Source organism: Ahaetulla prasina, chromosome 2 (assembly GCF_028640845.1).
Source record: "Ahaetulla prasina isolate Xishuangbanna chromosome 2, ASM2864084v1, whole genome shotgun sequence".
NCBI classification, from domain to species: domain Eukaryota; kingdom Metazoa; phylum Chordata; class Lepidosauria; order Squamata; family Colubridae; genus Ahaetulla; species Ahaetulla prasina.
In genome coordinates this window covers 292,765,745-292,778,296 of record NC_080540.1, presented here as the reverse complement: position 1 = coordinate 292,778,296, position 12,552 = coordinate 292,765,745, and the positions used below count along the sequence as shown (strand labels likewise).

General features: G+C 41.5%; 1 protein-coding gene across 3 annotated transcripts in view; it reads left to right on the top strand.

Moving 5' to 3' along the window:
- Positions 1–12,552, top strand: part of ARK2N (arkadia (RNF111) N-terminal like PKA signaling regulator 2N) — a 67,244-nt gene that overhangs the window by 40,338 nt on the left and 14,354 nt on the right. Inside the window, exon 4 of one of the 3 annotated variants that reach the window (XM_058171199.1) lies at positions 11,093–11,293. The exons of 1 other annotated variant lie outside the window; for it this stretch is intronic. In XM_058171199.1, coding sequence (XP_058027182.1) covers positions 11,093–11,293 — 201 coding nt within the window. The remainder of the gene's footprint in view (positions 1–11,092; positions 11,294–12,552) is intronic. One more of the 3 variants, XM_058171200.1, reaches the window with a different exon arrangement.

The window sequence follows — 12,552 nt, the reverse complement described above, 5'->3', positions numbered from 1 at the left end:
CCCAGTCACGTGACCCCCAGCCACACCAAGCCACGCCTACAGAACCTGTAGGAAATTTTTTTTAGATTTCACCACTGCCTTGGAGGTCTTCTAATCCAACCCCTTGCTTAGGCAGGAAATCATATACCACTGAGGGCAAACCTTTTTGTCAATGAGTTCCCAAACCGGAACACGCATGTGCGCCGGAGTGCCGGAAACCTGAAGACCAGCTGGCCAGCGCACATGCGCACGTTGGAACCAGAAAAGCAGCTGGCGACAGCACACGTGCCCAACAGAGAGGGTTCTGCGTGCCACTTCTGGCACGCATGCCATAGGTTCGCCATCACAGCCCTATACCATTTCAGACGAATGGTTATCCAATCTGTTCTTAAAAACTTCCAGTGTTGGAGCATTTTACAGCATTCATGCTGCTAAGTGAGAAATTTAAGTGAGTTTTGCCCCGTTTTATGACTTTTCTTAAAGCCACATTTGTTCAGTGAATCACTGCAGTTGTAAAGTCAGTAACCTGGTTGTTAAGTGAATCTGGCTTCCCTATTGACTTTTGCTTGTCAGAAGGTTGCAAAAGAGGATCCCAGGACACTGCAGCCATCACGAATATCAGTCAGTTGCCAAATGCCTGAATTTTGATCACATGACTATGCAACAATCAAAGTGTGAAAAATGGTCTTAAGTCACTTTTTCCAATGCCATTGTAACTTCAAGGACTACCTGTATGCCAATGGTGTATGGAAGGCTGTTACCTTCCCACCAAAGTGATATTTATTAATCTATTCTCATTTGCATGCTTTCAAACTACCATATTTTTTCTGCCTCTGAAAGCCTCTGAAACAGAGCTTTAGAAAAAAAGTCTCTGAAGGCTCTGTTTGGGGTCTTCTTTTCTGAAACTCGGTTTTGGGGCTTCTTTTCTGAAGCTTTGTTTGGAGGCTTTTTTCCTGAAGCTCTGTTTGGAGGCTTCTTTTCTGAAACTGTTTGGGGGCCTTTTTTCTGAAGCTCTGTTTGGGGGCTTCTTTTCTGAAGCTCTGTTTGGAGGCTTCTTTTCTGAAACTGTTTGGGGGCCTTTTTTCTGAAGCTCTGTTTGGAGGCTTCTTTTCTGAAACTGTTTGGGGGCCTTTTTTCTGAAGCTCTGTTTGGGGGCTTCTTTTCTGAAGCTCTGTTTGGAGGCTTTTTTTCAGCCTCTGAAACCTCCGTTTGAGAAAGCTGGGCGGGGCTACATTCGGAGTATAAGACGCACCCAGACTTTCACCCTCTTTTTTTGGGGGAAAAGGTCCGTCTTATACTCCGAAAAATACAGTACTAGGTAAGCAGGAACTGAGACAAGTAACCGTCGAGTTCAGCTCTCAAACCCAGACTGTCAACTGTCCAGCTGACAAACTCAAGTGTCTTTAACCACTGAGCCATCGCGCCCCCTGATGACTGAGTATCCCAGTATAAATCCCTATGTTCTATCTCAGCAGGTATACCTCCACCCACCAATCCAATTTTCACTAAAAAAATAAATAAATCTCCCTCATTTCTATCCACTGTATGTAAATGGGAAATTGGTTGAGACATCTGGCACCCCACCAAGTGCATTGCATGAAAATGCTTGTTTGCCTCTGGTGATCTTTTGCTAGGATTGGTGAGGGTTAGCAGCCCAAGAGTTGGGTCTGCAGCCCTCTTTTGTGGTTTGTTCTTGATTGACAGCCCACTTCAGCTGACCCAAGGCAGATAAAGCCACAGTGGGCAAGGTTAGGACTTCTTTGTAAAAGGGTTGGAAATGGTATGGACATCACACAGCTATTACTACGGCATCTGCCGAGAAGACCCAGTTATAGTATCCTTATTTCCCATCTTCGATGTGTATTCTACATCTTTTCTCTCATCAGAATATACAGGGTAGCCAACAATTGTTAAATACAGATAAAGTACAAAATGATGAATGCAGATAGCAATAGCACTTAGACTTATGTACCGCTTCACAGTGCTTTACAGCCCTCTCTAAGCAGTTTTAGAGTCAGCCTATGGCCCCCAACAATCTTGATCCCCATCTTACCCACCTCGGAAGGATGGAAAGCTGAGTCAACCTTGAGCCGGTTGGATTTGAACAGCCAATTTGCAGGCAGTCAGCAGAAGCAGCCTGCAGTACCGTAGCTAGACCTCATGACCACGGTTGAGCCCAAAATTTCTGTTAACTAAGCAAAACAGTTGTTAAGTGAATTTTGCCCCATTTTACGACTTGTCTTGCCGCAGTTGTTAAGTGAACCAATTCCAGTTATTAAGTTAGTAACCTGGTTCAGAAAATCTGGATTCCCCATTCGCTTTGTTTGCTGATTCACATGATCTAGGGCAGGGGTCTCCAACCTTGGTCCCTTTAAGACTTGTGGACTTCAACAAAGGTATATACTCCTGCACCCGGGAAAACCAGCTGGCCGGCGCACAGGAAATTTGAAGAACAACGGGTGACAGCTCGTGTGCTGGGAGAAATGGCTCTGCGTGCCATTACCAGCACTCGTGTCGTAGGTTCGCCAACATGTCTGTATAGTATATACCAGTGATGGCAAACCTTTTCGGCTAGGGGTAGCCAACCTTTTTATACCTACCGCCTACTTTTGTATCTCTGTTAGTAGTAAAATTTTCTAACCGCCCACCAGTTCCACAATAATGGTGACTTACAAAGTAGGGAAGTAACTTTACTTTATAAAATTTATAAAGCAGAGTTACAGCAAGTTAAAGCATATAATAATAATAATAATTACTTACCATTCAGTTTCACTGACCTAACATGAACTAAACTTATGCGCGGGCGATACAAATAGTATACTTTCAGAAATTTAAATTGTCACGGGGAATTTTAGGAAATCCTAATGAAAATGTTTTTAAATAATGCTATGAAATTTTTTTAAAAAGTCAATTAAATTAAAAAAAAAAAGGAAAGTGCTTCAGTATCAGACAAAACCCCTACTGCCCACCATGAAAGCTGGAACACCCACTAGTGGGCGGTAGGGACCAGGTTGACTACCACTATTTAGGCAAGAGAGTGCCCAAACCGGATGGCGCGCCTCGGAAACCTGACAACCAGCTGGCCGGCGCGCATGCACGCCTCGGAACCCCCACAGCTGGCTGAGCTGGGGTGACAACGCGTGTGCCCACAGAGAGGGCGTGTGCCATAGGTTCGCCATCACGGCTATATACCAATTCAGACAAATGGTTGTCCAGTTTCTTCTTAAAAGCCTTTGGCTCTCTTATTAATCTTTTCTTTTGTTGTCTGGGAAGAGTGAGTGCGTCCATCGTCAGAGGAAGTAAGAGGCAAAGATTCAGCCCTCCTTTTAAAGGAGATTAGACACCTTCGAAGGGAATCCGGCTCTAAGGCGTGAGAGTTAGACAGGTAGTTCTCAACTTCGTTTAGTGACCTTTCGAACTGGGGGGAAAAAAAGTGACTTACGACCGTTTTTCACACTTAAGACCAGAGGTCTTCAAACTTGGCAGCTTTAAGACTTGCTGGCTGGAGAATTCTGGGAGTTGAAGTCCACAAGTCTTAAAGCTGCCAAGTTTGAAGACCTCTGCTTAAGACTGTTATAGCATCCCTGTGGCCATGGGATCAAAATTCAAGATGCTTGGCAACTGGCACGTATTTATTGCCGTGTCCCAGGTCACGTGACCCCTTTTGGAGACTTGCGACAAAGTCAGTGGGGAAGCCACATTCCTTTAACAATTGTCTTGCTCAGCAGTGGATATTTTGGGTTTAATGGTGGTCGGAAGTTGTGGATTACTTGTAGGAAACCTCCCACTTTCAGTGGCGCTATACAGTGGCACAGCATTTTGACTCTGGAAATCAGCAGCTGTGGAATGTTACTGCTTTTATGCCCTGTTTATGTATCTCCAGGAAGGTAGATGGTTTCTGGATAATACCCTTATTTTCCTCTGATAAATCCGCTTTTATTTTACCCGCCCCGCCTCTTCCTTACTGTGTTTATATTGAGCTCTTGAATCAGAATGAGAATAGAGCTGGAAGGGAACTTGGAGGTCATGTAATCCAGCCCCTTGCTCAAGCAGGAGAACATATACCATTTCAGACAAGTGGCTGTCCAGTCTCTTCTTAAAAGCCTCCAGTGATGAAGCTAAAGCTTAAAAAGCTTCTGGAGGCGAGCTGTTCCACTGGTTGATTGTCCTCACCGTTAGGCAGTTTCTCCTTAATTCCAGGTTGCTTCTCTCCTTGACTAGTTTCCATCCAGTGCTTCTTGTCCTGCCCTTTGGTGCTTTGGAGAATAATTTGATCCTCTCTTTTTTGTGGCAGCCCCTCAAATACTGGAATATTGCTATCATGGCACCCCTAGTCTTTCTTTTCTCTAGACTGGCCATACCCAATTCCTGCAACCGTTCTTCATATTTTTCATATGTCCTCTCCCTCTCCCTTTGCATTTTGTATTCATAAATTTTAAGTTACAGAGACTGGTAAAGAGACCCGATCCCAAGGCCTTATTTTTTCTCTTTTTGATGAAGTGGCAGTTTCCTTTTATTTTTCTCAGGAAGAATGGTTTCCTCCGGCAAAGTGACTTGGGGAATTTTATTCAAATGGTGCTTTTATTGGAAATGCAGGCACGAGGACTGTAGTGCAGCAGGAAGAGAGTTGGGGAAAGGCTTCTGTAGGTTTCCTGAATAATTTTATGGGCACTATAAAGCTCAGCATATAAATATGTGGAGGACTAATCCGCTTCCTTCGGCATCATCATGGATTTTTATTTTTATTTTTGTTTCAACTCCCTTGACAAATTTTCAGAGGTGCCTTTCAAAAGGCCACTGGACTTTCTTGTTGTTTTGTTTGTTTATTTGTTTCTCCTTGAAAAGATTTAGCTTCTCATTCAAGAAGCTGACTTCGCTTCATCTCATGACGTTCATTTCAGCTTTCTAGCCTGCAAGAATGTGCCTGACTTATTCTCCTGTGCGGTAATTAAAACATATTAAAGGAGGCATCGTATTAGCTACTTTTGAAAGGAGAAAAAAACAGCAAATCTGAAAAGAAAAAACAGTTGGTTTGTGGTATGGCTGAAGGATACCTGTTGGAGAAAGTGCTCATCCAATATATTTCAACATCACCAGATTCAGACCCATGCTTGTTTATTCAAAATAGGAATAACCCCTAATTGATCACAGTAGAGTTATTCTATGGAAGTAATCATAACATGGTAGCCTTGAAATTGAACATCACAAAAGGGACCGTTCACATGTATATATGATTCCCTGTAAACAGAGGCTTATTGGTAAGTTTCCTGCCTAAGTTTCATTGAACCCTGTTTTTTTGTAACTGTAGGAATGTCGATGCAGAAAAATCTTGTGCCAAATATTCCAGCTTTGTGGTCCTCTCGGCTTGCCTGTTTTCAGCTTATTTGCCTCCTGCCAGGAGGACCTAAGATTTGCTCATATTTTCATCTTACTTTGAAAGGCAGAATTTTTTTTTAAAAGCAATATTTTTGTTCCATTCACAGAGCGAAGGCATACATTTTGATTTCTTGTCTTAATGAAAACTTGGAAACAAAGCGGTTGATATATTTTCTTAATTGATGAGTCTTATTGTTCAGCATGTACGTTGTCACTGTCTCATGTATGCTAAATTTAAGCTAAGCTATAAGGTTTGCTGTTTGGAAGTGTGGAAGATACCAGAGTTGGCGCTACAGATAGCAAGTTTATGCTTGTATTTCCTACTGATGAAGACTTTCACCCAAGTTATTCTCTGGGTAGGTGATCAGAATATCACTCTGCATGTATATGCATTTTATTCTACATTTTTGCATGATTATACATGTTGGAGTGGTACAATTTTGACTTGGTTCTTATTGTTAACTAAGCATAATTTGATCTCCATAAACCTGTTTGATTCTACTTTGGACAAAACCAGTGCTGATAAATAAAGGCAATCCGTTGAGAAATTGACTAATTAAAGGAATTACGAACAGCACCGTCATTGGTTAGGTAATAAACAGTCAATATTGTACTTAACCCTCGTATCTTCTGCACTTAAAACTTTTTTTTTAAATCGATCATGCAATGTCCGTTGAAGCCCAGTTGCACTGAACTCTGATGACTCGTCAAAGGGAGAAATAGCTTTCATTTTTCATGTTACTCAAACCTGCAAACCCCTCTCCAACCTCCAGTAATAACTTCGATATCGCTGCATGCAACTTTGAGACAGTGAATATTGAAATTTTGATTCGTTAAGGCTTCTCCAACACTTTATGGTCATCAGCGTTTATTGCAAAATCATTGTTTTCCATCATCACCAATCCCATGCCTTCTCATATTTAACCATTCATTTATCCTTTTAAGTAAAGTGCTGTCATTTTTGAACTGCAGATTTTCAGGAAACAACGTTTAGAAGACGTTAGATTTGATTCATTTTGTGTACCTTTCTTTAGTACAAATTGCAAAACTGATTTCAGATGCATAACTTGTCTTTACCTGCCAAACATTTTAAAAGGGAAGGGCAAACTGTGGATTAAAATTTTGATTCTTTTTTTCCCCTAATTCGTCAGTGTTTAGAGATTCCATGTCCAAATATCTTTTTTCTTGAAGGAAGGCTCTTTGGGAAAGTACAGGTAGTCCTCGACTTACAACGGTTCATTTAGTGACCATTCAAAGTTATGACAGCACTGAAAAAAGTGATTTATGGCTGTTTTTCACAGTTACAACCTTTGCAGCATCCCCATGGTCATGAGATCAAAATTCAGACCCTTGGGAACTGACTCATATTTATGACGGTTGCAGTGTCCCGGGGTCACATGATTCCGTTTTGCAACCTTCTGACAAGCAAACTCAGTAAGGAAGCCAGATTCACTTAACAACTGGATTACTAATTTATCAACTGCAGTGATTCGCTTAACAACTGTGGCAAAGAAGGTGGTAAAATGGGGTGAAATTTACTTAACAATTGTCTCACTTAACAACAGAAATTTTGGGCTCAATTGTCATCATAAATCAAGGACTACCTATCGTAAGAGCCGTGGCGACACAGTTCGTTAGAATGCAGTATTGCAGGCAAACTCTGCCCATTGCCAGCAGTTCGATCCTGACTGGCTCAAGATTGACTCAGCCTTCCATCCTTCTGAGGTTGATAAAATGAGGACTCAGATTGTTGGGGGCAATAGGCTGACTCTGTAAACCGCTTAGAAATGGCTGTAAACTAACATGGAGTGATATATAAGTCTAAAAGTGAAATTCCTATGGGTGTCATGCTACGAGCTACGGTGGCGCAGTGGTTAGAGTGCAGTACTGCAGGCTCCTTTTGCTGACTGCCAGCTGCCTGCAATTTGGCAGTTCAAATCTCACCAGGCTCAAGGTTGACTCAGCCTTCCATCCTTCCGAGGTGGGTAAAATGAGGACCCAGATTATTGGGGGCAATAGGCTGACTCTGTAAACCGCTTAGAGAGGGCTGTAAAGCACTATATAAGTGCTATTGCTATTGCTAGCCTCTACTGGTAACAGAGAAAATTCTTCAGCCTTCAGTCTCTTTTCCTATAATACAGTTCATTCTTCTATCATTAGTTATATCAGACTGAAGCTTACGTTGCATGCAATACAACAGCTATTCTAATGTTCAGAGTTGTTTTTTAACAAGCAGCCTTCCACTTAGAACAGTTTGTTTCCTGACAGAGTTACGACGACGTTGAAAAATGTGACTTACGACCGTTTTTCGTATTCATATAACCTTTGCAGCAACCACCCACCCACCCCGGTCACGCGACCGAAATTCAGATGCTTGGCAACTGACTCATATTTATGACGGTTGCGTGTCCCAGAGTCATGTGATCCCCTGTTGCGACCTTCTGCCCAGCAATGGAGGAAGCCGAATTCACAACTGTGTTACTAACTTAACAACAGCAGTGATTCACTTGACAAATGTGGCAAGAAGGGCCATAAAGCGGGGCAAAATTCACTTTAACAACTGTCTCGCTTAGCAACAGAACTTGTGATTGTAAATCGAGGACTACCTGTTCTGAATCAGTATGAACCCCACACTGTGCATCTTAACAAGTGGCGAATTCCCTAAAACATTTGGCAGAGGCAATTCCCAGCTTTGCGTCACCAAGGAAACTATGAGCAAATGTTTATTATTACCGTCTCCAAATTCCTTTAAGCGACAACTAAGTGAGAGCGTGTCCTCTCTCTCTCTCTCCCCGGAGTCTTCCTTTTTCATTATCTACAAAACAGTTTTATTAAGTCCTCAGAAGGGTAAGGGTTATACGGTTGAGACAGCTGCTGGTGTCAAATATGCATTTAAAGAGGCAGGAGGTGAATTTATGGAAGTGATTATAAACCATTGTTAAGGATGATGATTTCATTGCCAGTGGCTGGACAGCAACAGCGGAGGAGGGCCACGAGCTCTTATCCTGCGTGTGTGCTTCCAAAAATGAACTTGATCGTGGTGGAAAGCAAGGATGCTGGACTTTCAAAAGTTCTTACATTCCTTCCTAGTCAAGCGATTAACTGGTTTGCCCATAAATCAGGAGTATCCAGCTTTTGGTGACTTTACGGATTTGTGGACTTCAACTCCCAGAAGTTGGGAGTTGAAGTCCACAAGTCATAAAGTTGTCAGGGTTGGGCATCCTTGCTTTTAAATGCTTCAGACTTCTTAACAACATGCCTATTCCCATAACATAATGCCTTATGCTTCAGATCGAGGAAAACCTGTGATTAATGGGACCCAGAGTAAATGAAATAAAGAGAAAAGGTCCACATTTCCTTTTGGGGGACTATCCTAAGCTGAACACTGATTCCCCAAATGGGTTAATTAAACCTCAGGAGTGATTGATGGCCTCTACTGATGTTTATTTATTTATTTATTTATTCATATTTTTATACCGCCCTTCTCCGAAGACTCAGGGCGGTGTACAGCCAATAAAATGACAAAAATCCCCAAAAATTTAAAATACACTATCAAATTTAAAAAACTGATTCAATCGCTGTAACATTAAAATATTAGCTAAAATTTATCAAAACTAAAACCTAGGTAAAACCCTATAAAAACCCACTAAAATTCCCATACTAAAATCAATCAGGCCAGCCCCGCTTGGTGAAAAAAGAAAGTCTTGAGCTCGCGCTTAAAGGTCCGGAGATCAGGGAGGAGACGGAGTCCCACCGGCAGCTCATTCCATAGAGCCGGGGCCCTCACAGAGAACGCCCTTCCCCTGGGGGCCGCCAGCCGACATTGACTAGCCGACGGCACCCTAAGAAGACCCTCCCTGTGGGCGCACACTGGATGTATCGGACAATGGGAGGTAACTGTTGGCAGCAGGCGGTCCCGTAAATATCCCGGTCCAATGCCATGGAGCGCTTTAAAGGTGATAACCAACACCTGTTATGTGATGGTTAGGAAGTCTCAAGTTCACATTAAGTGACATTGGGAATAAAAATATTGAAGGGTTCCCCTGTTCAGTTGTGTCTGACTCTAGGGGACCTTGCTCGTCTCCATTTCTTAGCTGAGGGAGCCAGCGTTGTCTGAAGACACTTCCATGGTCATGTGGCCGGCATGACTACGCCGAGCTGCACGGAACGCTGTTCACTTCCCACTAAAGTGGTACCTATTTTTCTACTTGCATTTGCATGTTTTTCAAACTGCTAGATTGGCAGGAGCTGAGGTAGGAACGGGAGCTCACCCCGTTGCACGGCGCTTGGGTCTCGAACTTGGTCCGTCAGCTTTCTAGCTGACAAGTTCAGTGTCTTCAACCGCTGCATTGCAAACCTTGAGATTAAAAATCATCCCTCAGCCTAATTTCTTTATAGGATTGTTCTGAAAATAAAACTGGAGGAAAAAAATATACTATATTCCATTGGAAATTCCTGGAGAATAATGTGCATCCAAATAGACATAAATTTTGGATTTGGTTCAGATATGATTAATATAATTTGGCAACCCAGACTATCTCCATGTTTGCAATGCTCACTTCCTTCCTTTACTTTTTAATACACTTAGATAGCCCTGGTGAGCCAACAGCAATGGCTTCCAAATGAGCAAACTGTGATTTTTTTTAAATTTTTTTTTTGATGCAAACTGTAGTTTTAAGCCCATTTCAAACTGAAGTTTCCAGTTCCAATTTTGAAATAAACGATGACAAATGGGAACACAAAATATGCCTCATTTGGACAGGAAGGCAATTTTCTGGGCAAATTCCCAGAAACTTAAAAGATGCAGGAGAGAAGAATACACAATCTTAGAACATATTTCTGACAACAAATTTGGCATCTGAATTGGACCATTGACTTTGTGTCACAAAACCAATGGCTTTTTGTTTAATTTCTCTCCCTCTTTTGTATTAATAGATAATTGTTCCCAGCACGGCTAGTTTGGGAATAGGCCTGTTACATGTTCTGCTTCAAAATTTCATCTGGAATTTTGTTTTATAGTCCTTCCATACTAAATCAGGGGTCTTTAACCTTGGCAACTTTAAGACTTGTGGACTTCAACTCCCAGAATACCTCAGCCAGTAAAGCTGGCTGAGGAATTCTGGGAGTTGAAGTCCACAAGTCTTAAAGTTGTCAAGGTTGGAGACCCCTGTACTAAACAGCAAATAATGCAACTTGGAAAAAAAATTGGGGTCAAGTTCTTTTGTAAGGAGGTGTAGATGAATGACCTGAAAAATGACGATTTGCCCATTATTTGTCTTTTAAGACTGTAAGATATCAGCTCGACCATATGAAGCGTTTAATATCAGGGTTCTATTTTTCTAAACGGAACACACTAAAACCAAAATAGCACACAGCGTAGTCACGTATCAGAATACGTTCAGTACAGACATATATTTGAAATGTATTAGATTTAACCAGTCATTTTCCAAACGGATATGTCTACACCCACTTTTTTTTTTTAATAGAAATCATCTAATTCCCGAGACAGAATTCGGGATCTATGATTTGATGGGAAGGACAGCTGTCTGTTTCATGTATTCATTTCCTAAGTTTTTACCTTAAGCATTTTATTTGTGTGTATCATTGCAACAGCTCATATCGACGTGCGACAGTTCATATCTTTTGAAATGCTCACATGTTCGGTTCACAGCCAAGGCAGTAGATTTTTTTTTTTCCTGTGCGTATCTCATTGCGGTGTTGTCACTGATCTCTCTAGGTTTCCTTTCCTTTCCAGATGGACCTCCCGTCGTGCCCCATTACGATATCTCGGACACAAACTCTGACCCAGAAGTAGTGAACGTAGACAATCTTTTGGCAGCCGCAGCCGTTCAAGAGCACAACAGTACCGTCGCTAACCAGGACGCTGAGCCTACTTGGAGGACAAGAGGGCTGCTGGAAGAGCTGAATGCTGAGACAAGTGGGTAGAACACATATCGTTGGTCTTGCTAGGATCTGGTGCTTCCTCTCGAGGTTTACTTCCCTTTCTATGTGGAATCACACGATCCCAACCTCTACTAATACTTGCGCAGAAAGTCCTCTGCCTACCTGCAGTACAGGCAGTCCTGGACCACAATTGAGCCCCAAATTTCTGTTGCGAAACGAGACAGTTGTTAAGGGAATTTTGACCCATTTTACGACCTGTCTTGCCACAGTTGTTAAGTGAATCCCTGCAGTTGTTAATGTCAAACGGCGTGGAAATTGGGGATTTCGTGCACTTCAAATGAATACCGATAGCCCTCGACTAACTTTATAATGATCATCGAAGCTTATTTCTTATTTCTGCCACATGTCATCTTGCTTTGTTTCTAGGGCTTTGGAACTTTCTCACTAAGGAGACTCATTAGTGTAGCTAATGAAAAGAAAACTATAGTTTCAGGAGACAGTTTGTTTTAAATTGATATTTCAGTGGCTCGGTTGAATTTTATATTTGTAAGCCACAATACGTACAAAGTAGGAAAAAAAAAAGGCTGAGAATTTATTTAAATTAATGCTGAGGCTACTGCTGCTCTGAGCTGTGTTTTTAGATTATGACTTTCCCATCAGCGGAAGAGAAATGCAATAAATATCTCTTCTTTTCAAAATGTAATACAATCCAAACAATGTCGACTGGCGGCCCCCAAGGAGAGGGCCTTCTCTGTGGGGGCTCCTACCCTGTGGAACGAACTTCCCCCTGAACTTCGACAACTATCTGACCTTAGGATCTTTCGCCGCGAACTTAAAACCTATTTATTCCGCCTTGCTGGACTGGCTTGATTTTTTTAAAAAAATTTTAATTTGATTTTGTGGGTTTTAAATTTCTGTCAATTTTATAGGGCGTCATTGTATTTTAGATTTGGCCATTTGAATAAGTTTTGTAAGGGTTGTTTTTAGTATTGTATGTATTGTTTCTTTTGCATTTTATTTTGGCTGTTCACCGCCCTGAGTCCTTCGGGAGAAGGGCGGTATACAAATTAAAATATTATTATTATTATTATTATTATTATTATTATTATTATTATTATTATTATTATTATTATTATTATTATTATTATTATTATTATCCAACAATGTTCAATTTGCACTAAATGCAAGAATACAGTTAAAACACCATTCTACTTTGTAGCAATTTTTTTTTAAGAATTGCTTGCAGTACACAAATATTTACCACCTGATATTTGTCCGCTGCCATGTTTTTTA